The 10,920-nt window shown below is 36.3% G+C and overlaps 1 protein-coding gene across 6 annotated transcripts in view; it reads right to left on the bottom strand.

The window, feature by feature from the left end:
• Csnk1g3 (casein kinase 1 gamma 3) overlaps positions 1–10,920 on the bottom strand; it is a 90,704-nt gene that overhangs the window by 55,477 nt on the left and 24,307 nt on the right. For all 6 annotated transcript variants that reach the window (XM_005356111.2, XM_026783525.1, XM_005356112.3 and 3 more), the window contains exons 2-3: positions 9,909–10,332; positions 1,285–1,325 (exon numbers count right to left, since the gene is read on the bottom strand). In XM_005356111.2, coding sequence (XP_005356168.1) covers positions 1,285–1,325; positions 9,909–10,086 — 219 coding nt within the window. In that variant the 5' untranslated portion in view covers positions 10,087–10,332. The remainder of the gene's footprint in view (positions 1–1,284; positions 1,326–9,908; positions 10,333–10,920) is intronic.

Here is a 10,920-nt window from a genome sequence, read left to right as displayed (position 1 = left end):
TTTTTTCCCTAAAATATCCATAAAAGAATAAACTTTAAATATTTTTACAATAAAACAATTTTTATACTCATTTGGGCACTTGAGACCTTAAGAGTTAAAAAAAAATTCTCATCAAAAATTAAAAATTTATGTTCCCAACTAGGACAGCTCTGAGAGCTTGATTATATTAACTGGATCTCATGGCTGATTACCACAAGTCCAGTTAAAAACAACAGTGACTACCCTGACAGAAGCTAACCAGAGTTTGTATTATAAAGTCAAGGACTGGACCTTGAAGTCAGGGAGAACTCATCTGGGTGAGTCAAGTGCCAGACCCCTGTGTCCTGGCAGCATCACAGCATGACACTTATACTCATTTTGGTAAAAGGAAGGGACACAGGCCTACGCTCAAAGACACTTCAAGCAAGACAGACCTTCCATGGCAGTTCAAAAGCTTGCATTTCATCTCATGGCCTCTTCCTCTAACAGTTGCTCTAGCAACACAGGTTACACTCTCAGGACAAGGGTGACAAGGGTAAGGAGAATGCGAACATTAAGCCAACGCGAACCTCAGGAAAACCTGACTGACAACGAGAAAATATGCTTTATAAACCATTTCTAGCACCGCATAAAGGAACACGCCTTTAATCCCAGCACTTGAGAAGCAGAAGCTGGTGGAGCTCGAGGCCAGCCTGGTACACATAGTGAGTTCTAGAACAGTCAGTTCTAAACAGAAACTCTGTCTAAATAAATGATAGATAAATGAATGAGTGAATAAATAATAAATGAATAAAATAATTCCTGTGTGCAAATTCTTCCAGAGAACTACTTTGTACCTGACACTGAGCACATGGAATTTTACATGACGGTCCTCCTTGCTACCACCACACTCATGGCTTTCTAAATCCTTGAAAGCCAAGCAATAACCAGCTTTACTACATTTACAAAACACCAGTAGGAACACTTTAGAAGATAATTGGAAATGTGTGTTCAAATACAAACCTAAATGCTAAAGACACTTTTGTCTAAATGCTTGAATCAGAAAAAAAATTTTTGCTTTTATCCACTTAAAAATACCACTGAAATACTGCCAAACTACAAATTTCACTTCCATAATGCTGCCAAAATAAAAACAGAATTGTCATGCAGAGAAAACACTGACACTCTACACATCATTAGAGACATGAACAAAAGGTCAGTCATGCAAACATTTTTCCTTCTTGTAAAAATTGTAAATGTAAAGATAAAAAATTAATAAGCTGATAATCAAAGGAAATAACTGTAGAAAAATAATAATGAACTTACCAGTTTAATCGCCACATATTCATTTGTGTATAAATTTTTCCCTTGAAAAAGGAAGAAATAAGTCAGATCCTGCTAATACTTTTAAATTTAACTTACATAACTTTTATGACCTGTACTCTCTTTTTAAAAAGTATATGAGACATTTAAATAGCAAAAGTTTTTACATCCAGTTATAAAGAAAAAGAAACTGCTAAATTCACTAGCAACTCAAATGTATTTAATATTTTACTTAGATTCCAAGTAGAAACCGTACTTGTAAATATATTATCCATTATAATAATGAACATATTCTGACTGTTGTAATATTGCATGTAACTTAGAAAATAACCAATATTCAAGTGAATACTGAATACATTTTAAGGCAGAATAATTATATAAAAGAAAAATACAAAACCTCACCCATCCATCATTTTCTTTTAAACCATTATGAAATACAGTACTATCAGACCACATATTTAATCCAGCATATGTATCAGATATATAAAAACTCCGGAATATGTTTAAAATAAAATTAAATAAGAAAATTAATCAATAATTGGCTCAAAAACCTTATTAACTACCTTAAAAAAATTATTAGTGTTTTAACTTACAAACAAATTAATTCCAATTATTTATAGTTAAATATAAGAAATGAAATAAAAAATATTTATCATCTCAATATATATGGTGACCTTTCTATGGATAAGAAAACATGAAGAACAGGATCTTATACATATTTGGCTACATGAAATACCTTAAACTTCTAAATACTGAAAATTATGTTAAATATAAAGGTATGTAAATGCTGGAACACAGGCTTAACATCACTAACATGCAAACAATTTTTATAAACTACAACTGTCTTTGTGTTGGCCATAAGCTAAGAAAATTCCAATGGTCAGAATCTACAACCCTAGAAAAACACTTTGGAGAATTTGAGAGTTAATAAGGCTAGAAGGATAATATGAAATATCAATTAACATGTATCTTTGCAAGCACATCAAAAAGAATGAAATAAAGAGCCATGTTGTTTCTTAATTTCTAGGCATGAATAATTATAGTAATGAAAACAGAATGATTTCTTTGTTTGTGTTTAAACCCAGAAAGTTACTACTAAAAACAAAACAGGCAGTTTACCAACCTTCATGCACAGCATTTTTTGCACAGGACCCTCTGACCTTTCAGAGCTCCAGATGTACCGCTGTCTTTACAGAGTATTCACAGACGTATTCTAAATATTGCCCTCACAGCTTGGGGGGGGGGGACACTCACATTAAAGCTGAGTAGCATAGATCTCAGAACCTCAACATATTTGACAGATTTAACCCAGTAGGAATACCAAAAGAGGCACAAACCAAGTTTATTCTGAAACGCACAAACCAAGCCTACATAAACTATTTTTCAAACTTTACAGAATATTTTATTTTTTTAAGCAACTAGTTTCACATTTAGAAATGTTTTCATGCACATTTTTAGGAACTCGTTATGTATGAAAATGTAGGCGCCCTCTGGGAAACCTGAGTGAAGACTGTTAGTGACCTGATTTTAGACTGGTATCCTATTTACAACTGAATCAAAGATGAAAAATATGTTTCCTCAGAGTATTACCATCTCTTCATAACTATATAAATTTTATTCTGAATATATGCAGGAAAAATCCAAAAGACAAAAGGCTAAATATAGATCCCACAGAACCATTTTTGTTGACTTTCATATAGTCTTATCTTATATGTCACAGCAAAAAGAGAAAGAAAGAAAGAAAGAAAGAAAGAAAGAAAGAAAGAAAGAAAGAAAGAAAGAAAGAAAGAAAGAGAAAGATCTGGCTGAAGTGTGGTGATCACAGTCATAAATATGAATGAAGATTAAACAATACAGTCTTGTCACTGTACAGCCACAGTCCTACAGTTAGATTTTCATCAATATGTGTTACACACAAAAGCAAATGGTGCACCAACTGTGTTTGCCTGTCTGTGTGGTATGAGTAAGATAGAAAGGATATAGAAAATCCCATTAAGGCTACAACTGGACTGGCCTAGCTCATTGATAGCTTAATTTACGTCAAGTGACATTTCCAATAGTTTTCTGCTGTACTGAACCCGAAGAAGCTTTACCAATATTGTGGAATTGGAGTTATTAGAGAAAACTATGTCCTTTGGATGTTATATATTTGTTTATAGCAGGAACCACTAGTTATCCACCAGCATTAACACTGTACTTCCAATAACAAAGAATATCCAAGTTTAAAAATGGTTTTCCAGCTACAAACTACACTTTCCAGGCTCTTTTTCAGCTTCGTGTGGCCAAATGAAAAACTTCATACCGGTAGAGAAAAAGTACGGTATCTCCAATTTCCAGGACTGTAATGTGTTCCTGACTGGAAAGGAGTTAACAACTAGGAAGATAGCCCTGCAAACACTAAAGACACACACTGAATATACAGGGTACAGACACCCCAAGTGTCCACCCCTGCCTGTGTTATATGAAAGAGAACAACGTAAGTGGACTAAAATTACTGCATTTGGGGACTTTGAAATTTGTTGTCATAGCATCACTGTCAATTTTTTGATTTTTACACTGATTTATTCAGGCAAGAGGGGCAGGGCATGCATGTGCCATGGAGTACATGTACGTCAGTCAGAGGCAACTCGCAAGTCAGTCTCACTTGTCATCCTGTGGGTACCAAGGATTACACTTAGGTCATCAGACTTGGTGACAAGTGTCTTGTGCAACACGAAGCCATCCTGCCAGTCCCACTGTCTAGTCTTTATTTTTACATTTTTCAGTGTTTTAGAATGTTTTTGCAGAAGTCAATAAACATAAAAATAACAAAATTACCCAAATCTTTATGTAATGGAGATATAAGGCTTATGGAACTTCCAGCACCATAATTTCCAAGCCCAAAGATCAAAATAAGGAGTTGTGAGCAATACGGGAATAAAAGGAGAAAAGCAAAACAAAGAGGAGGAAACTTAATTATGTCAAAAGGTACAGTATCTTATTTCAGATATGGTCATTCATAAAGCAACATTTCTGAGGGTTTGTTTTTTTTTTTTTACTGTAATGTCAATCACGCACGCCCACAAGAAAACAGAGGAGAAGCTCAGGAAATAAATTATCTTTCTGTCAGAAAGCCAGGGGCAGTAGTTCTCAACCTGTAGGTCACGACCTCTTTGGGGACAGTCAGACAACCCTTTCACTGCAGTCACCTAAGACCATCAGAAAACAAACAGATATTTACATTACAATTCATAACAGTAGCAAAATTGCAAACATGAAGTAGCAACAGAAATGATTTTATGGTTGGTGGACACCACAAAGTGAGGAACTGTACTAAACACTGCAGCATTAGAAAGGCTACTGCCATAGAAGACTGCAGAAGCAGCCTGTTTGTGTTAGGTGACAGAAAACAAGGACGTAAAAAAAAGTTTAGGCAAAGGCCTTTATTATTACAGTTTTGGGGGAAAGGCAGGACAAGATAAACAGATTAGGACTGACGTGTCTCCACAGTTCCAATGGTCTTTGGGTAGAGGGCTTGTCTCTAAAAGCATGGTACATAATACTGCTCCTAGTGATAGAGACAGATAAAAACACTCAAGCTGGAGATTGGATAATTCAATTCACATACCCAACGCATGCCCCTACCTAAGTCTCTAGTAATTGCTCTTTTCCTAAGAACATACCAACTATAGGAGGCAGAGGCTGTCCCCCAAACAAGATGGATTTTTGTTTTTGTCTGTTTTTTTAACATATCCAAAGAAGACTTCTGGGTATTTCAGAGGACCTGAGTTCAACTCCCAGGATCCAATGGCAGTTGAAAACCATCTGTAACTCCAATCCAGTAGATTTAACACCCTCTTCTCTCTTCTAACCTCCACAGGACTGCACATACTTGGGGCACTGACATACAGACAGGCAAAACTCCTACACAAAATAAAGGAGAGGATAGGGGCTGAGGTAGCAGCCTTTGCACTGAAACTTGTGAAATAAAAGTCAAGACAATGCTTGCCGGTTCTTTTACTTCACTAAAAAAGAATCTCACCAGACAATGAGGCTGGAGAAACCTTTGGATAATTTAGACAAGCAGCTCTCATCTGCCCCTCCCCTACACAACACCGATAGAGTGCTAGAGCCAGAGGGATCTGAGGCACCTCACCTTTCAATTGAGCCCAACTCATTCAATAAATTAGTGCTGGTATCAATATTAGTTCAGAGATCCTTAATGTTGCAGTAAGCTGTAATTAAAGCCAGTGGCTGAACTAAGTGAAATCAAGTAACTGTTGAGTATGACTCCCCCGAGCCTTAAGGCTCAGAGGACATGGAGGAAAAGAGGCAGAGATTGAAGAACCTGATAATTGGGAAGAGTGCTATGAAATGCTGCCTTCTGGACATGACATGACAATGACACTCATCAACTCACAGCAACTGAGCTTGTCTTCCTAAGACCTGCACAAGTTGAAACCATCAGCATGACCGCATGAGTGGGAGGGACTCATGAGGAGCCATCCCTGGCTGAGGAACTGGTGGCAGCAGCTAGGATAAGGGAGAGCATTTCCTCAGTGAGACGCATCCACTGGTAAGCTGTTCATGTCTAGTTAATGGTCTCACACAGGCACGGGCACAAAGCCACTCTACTCAAACCCAGTAGGGGCATTTTCTAAAATGAAAACCATGAGTAGGAGGGGAAACTGCTGGGAAGAGTACAGAGGCACTTGGAAAGGACATGAGAGGTGTGTGGGGATCAAAACACATTACATATATGCATGAAATTGTTGAAGAATTTTAATTATTTTTAAAAGATGTCTAAAGATCATAAGATACAAAAAATGTTTTAAATACACAACAGAATCCTATTATTTTGGCTAGCTTTGTTTGAAGTATTTGTTAAGTATCAAAAATAGTTCTAGGGATTCTGAATTGTTGTTTAAACTTGAAATCTATCTACCACCAGTCAAAAAATGCAAATTGTACTGACAACAGATGAAGACAAAAGAAAACAGCAAATAAATTGACCTATCATTTAAAATAAAGATGTTTAAAATGTTGACTTAACTAAATTTAATGCTTACAACTTTGTGTGGTTTTTAATCTCAATCAGTCCTTTTACGAAAAAACTAATAACCTGTAAGAAGAGTTTCCAGCAATGGACAACTCTCTCTCTCCTTGGTGCAACTATGCATGGGATGGGGCTGGGGGTATCTTCGAGTTCTATGTAAAGTTACAACATCAAGGTATCAAAGAGGTATTGGGCAGGTAAAGCATCCTACGAGGTAAGAGACAGCTCTCTACGAAAGAAAGAAAGAAAGAAAGAAAGAAAGAAAGAAAGAAAGAAAGAAAGAAAGAGAGAGCATCCTTGTTGAAAATTAGTACCTTTCTTGAAAAGCACTTACCTATAAAAAGTAAATCTTATAGTCTTTCTTGCTCAAATACCACACACACATACAAATTAGTATAGAAAATCAAATGTTCAGGATGCTTTATTAATGTGACTTTAATAAAAATACTTTAAGGATCCAAAGCAGGACTGGAGAGATGGCTCAGCAGTTAAGAGCACTAGTTGCTCTTCCACAGTACCTGAGACCAATTGCCAGCACTCATATGGTGGCTCACACCATCTGTAATTTTAGTCTCAGAGTTATAATAACTTTTTTATAAACAAAGAAACCATGGAGGGCTTTGAAAAGAAAGTAATAAACCCCTCAGAGGTCTCTGAGTAAGAAAAATTAAAATGACTAACTTAGCTCTGTATATGTATATGGACATGGTGTATATATATGGAAAATACTTAGCTATCCACAAAACAATGGCACACATAGAAAGAAAAAATCTATTTATTTGATATATATGGAAACACTTCCTCCTGGAGAGGGGAATGAAGCATGAAGCTCAGGAAGTAAATGATCTAAACCCTAGAGCTGCAGCTTCCAAACTCACAAGGTCCCTGCCCAAGGTTAAGTTTATGAAAGCAAAAAACAGGTCTACAGAGCTAGTTCCAGGACAGGCTCCAAAGCCACAGGGAAACCCTGTCTCGAAAAAAAAAAAAAAAAAAAAAAAAAAAACAGATGCTCAAAGAAGGGACTTCCTCATCCATGAGTTGTGAGAAGGACATGCTCCCAACCTGTCAAGCTGCCTGTGAGTTAGGCAGATCTCTGGAAATGCAACTTTTTCTGGGCTGGCACCCACATAGGGTGGGCTTTTCAGTGATGCAGCTGCCTTTGACTCATACTGGCCTCTCACACAGACTACTAAAATTAACACCAAAAAACTCTTTGGTTTACCAAATTAGAATTTCATAGACTTGTGTCTTTGCAGGAAAAGTCTCAGACTATAAGTTATTATAGTATTCACTTGACTTTTCAAGATATACATATATATAATAATTTAAATGAATATGTAAGTATCATACATACAAACACAACACACTTAGATTCTACATAAGCACTTGATTGGATAAGATTAGAGATCCTAAGCCAGCACATTGTATTTACTTTTGCTCATTCACAGATACACAGAAGGGAATGCTCCACAATATACAGTATAATTTCAATATACAGATCACAGATACCATGTCTCATATTGTTCTGGTTAAGTTGGCCCACTAAAATTGTTCTATATAAATACATACATATACATAGTGTATATTGTAAGAATAGTTATTTCTAAATTATGTAGAAAACTGTAATAAAAACAACCAAAGCCTATATTGGTGTGGCAGGTCCTTCTGTCTATGTGTTGCTTTTATTGGTTAATGAATAAAGAATCTTCTTTAAGCGTATAGCAGAGCAGGCCAGAATAGAGCTAGGCAGGGAAAACTAAACTGAATGCTGGGAGAAAGAAGGCGGAGTCAGAGAGAAGTCATGTAGCCCCTGCCAGAGTACAACTTTACTTTGTAAGCCACAGCCTCACGGTGATGCACAGATTAATGGAGATGGTTTAATTTAAGATATAAGTTAGCCAGAAATACAATTGAGCTATTGGCCAAATAGTATTGCAAATAACATGGTTTCTGTGTGATTATTTCAGGGCTGAGCAGCCAGGAACAAACAAGCGGCCTCCTACAACACTATATAGATATTGTATTCACTTTTTATATTATACTCTAAATTTAATATTTATAATAACCTAGAAAGAGATCCATGAACATTTTTCAGTATATAATCCATGTTAAAAATTAGATGGATAATCTCAAACTTTGACAGAAAGTAAATAACCTAGTTTCTCTGACTCCCAAGTAAGAACACTATCTTTAAAAAATAAGCCACAAAATATTTGCCCTTTCAAAGATTTTAATCCCTACTAAATGTAAAAGAATCTGCCAACTACATTGTTTATAGCTATGTACAAGAATGTCACTAGCTTTTATTAGCTTGCTTCTTCATTTATATTTAATGTTCATTAGCAACACAAAACAAATGAAATAAAAGAGACACTAAAAGTTAGGGTGTTTTAAAAAAAATAATAAGAAATAGCTCAGTAGAAATATACAAATAATTTTATTTTCAACAAAGAGGGGACCCAGTGAAAACTGTGAAGCTATTTTTTCTTCTCAAGTTCATAGTCTTGGTGATTCAATGAGGAAGTCCTTAATGTACCTGATTACCTTACTACTGATTGCTGTGACACCATGCCACATTCCTTGTTGCTTTTCAATGGAGACAGCTTCTCTACTACACTACGAGTAAGAAGATTGAATTTCACTTCTAAATCTGTCACTGAACTGCTCTGTGGCATTCAGCAAGTGCCTTCCCTATGGAGTGTCAGGTTCCTGGAGTGGACCGTTAGGAGCGTCAATAAGCACAGCATTTCCCAAACTATCACAGCATGAGTAGGTAGATAACTCTGAAATCCTTGTTAAAGAAATGATGCTGAACCTTACCTCAGACACAGTAGGGCAAAGGAAAGGGGAGAATGGTGCAGAGAAACTAGCTATTATAAAGAGTAAAAGTTAACTTTACATAGTATCTTAACTTGACTTTAAGCCAGATATATGACTCTAAAGTGATCAGTTACTAAATGTTTTGAAATATGAAAATGGAACCTAAATATCTCCCAAAAATATACTATACAACAAAAGACTTACTGGAAACTATGGCCTTTGTAAAATTTTATTTACTTATATTTATGTGTATGAATGTTTTGCCTGCATATACATACACACATACATAATACATACATACACACACGTGTGCACTATACACTTGAGCCTGATGCTCAAGAAAGTCAGAAGCACAGGATCCCCTTGAACTGGAGTCCCAAGTGGTTGTGAGCTGCAATGTGCTGGGAATCAAACCTGGGTGCTCTGGAGGAGCAGCAAGTGCTCTAGTACCACTCAGCCACCTCTCCAGCCCCTGCATGATCTTTTAAATTTACTTTTTCTTGTTTTCTCACATTCTTAAGAAATGAGAATGGTTAATCTCAAACAAATAGACATATAGATACTAGGGAATTTCGTACAAATGAAAGTACAAATAAATAAGAAATTTCCAACACCTATATTCTTTATAACCAGTACTTTGAGAAAGCATGGTTCAACTAAAGCCCCCCAATGTATACACAAGGAACTTAACACTAAAGCAAGAAAGTAGTCTTACAAGTGTATTTCTTTACATGTGTATCTTTATATAATGTAACAAACAAAATAGTCTTACCTAATCGTAATTCTCCAAAATTGCCACATCCAATTTTTTTCCCAACTCTAAAGTTAGGTCCAACCATTAAAACTCCAGAGGAAGAAGAGCCAGTTCCTCGAGTGCTGTGTCCTGATCGACCACTGGGTCGTGCCATTCTATCATCTGATTTGTCTTTGTCTTTCTTTTTATTATCCATATCAAGTTTGCGGTACTCCACTTTGAATTCTTTAATCAAGACAAGCACAATGAAATGGGCACTGTAAGAGTAGGCGCATCACTAGGTAAGAGTACCCGATGAGCAGCGTTAGCGGTCAAACTCCAGCCGATAGTCAGTCAGCTGAGGCGTGTTCATCCCATCCGGACAACTGTTCGCAGCTGTCTTCTCAGCAAAGTATGTCTTCAAAATTATCTTCTCAGGGATTGAAGCTGGTTTGATTGAGAGCTGTGACATTAAAAGGAGAAAACTGTCAACAAAGATGACATATATATTTAGGAAAGTGAATGATAAAAGCTTAGGTTACCTGTTGAGGCCCCCAAAATCAAAGTACAGTAGACTCTTAAATGAACCATTAATTTTTATCTATACTTTAATACCAAATGTCACAAAAAACAAATTTAACTTTTTTTTAAAAAATTGTGAATCTGAGCATACATGTGATATACATATAAGTGTGTAAATGTTTATATGATCATGAACATATGGGCACACACATATATGCAAGTATGTATGGAGGCCAGAGGTAGAAATCAGATATTTTATTAGTTTTTGTTGCTATGATAAAACATCATAGAAGAGTTTCTTTTGGCCACAGTGATAAGGAATGCAAGGCAGCAGGTGGCCCAAGCCAGAGGTTGAGAGATTATATATCTTAACTGCAGTAGCAAGCAGAGAAAACAAATTATAATCAAGGTAAAACTAAAAACTCTGTAAGCCTGCCCCCAGTGACACACTCCCTCCAGCAAGGCTAGACCAACAAAGAATTTTGTAACCTCCCCAAACAAAACCACCAACTGGGGACCAAGTGTTCAA

Source organism: Microtus ochrogaster, chromosome 18 (genome assembly GCF_000317375.1).
Source record: "Microtus ochrogaster isolate Prairie Vole_2 chromosome 18, MicOch1.0, whole genome shotgun sequence".
NCBI lineage: Eukaryota > Metazoa > Chordata > Mammalia > Rodentia > Cricetidae > Microtus > Microtus ochrogaster.
This window is presented reverse-complemented; position numbering and strand designations above follow the sequence as displayed.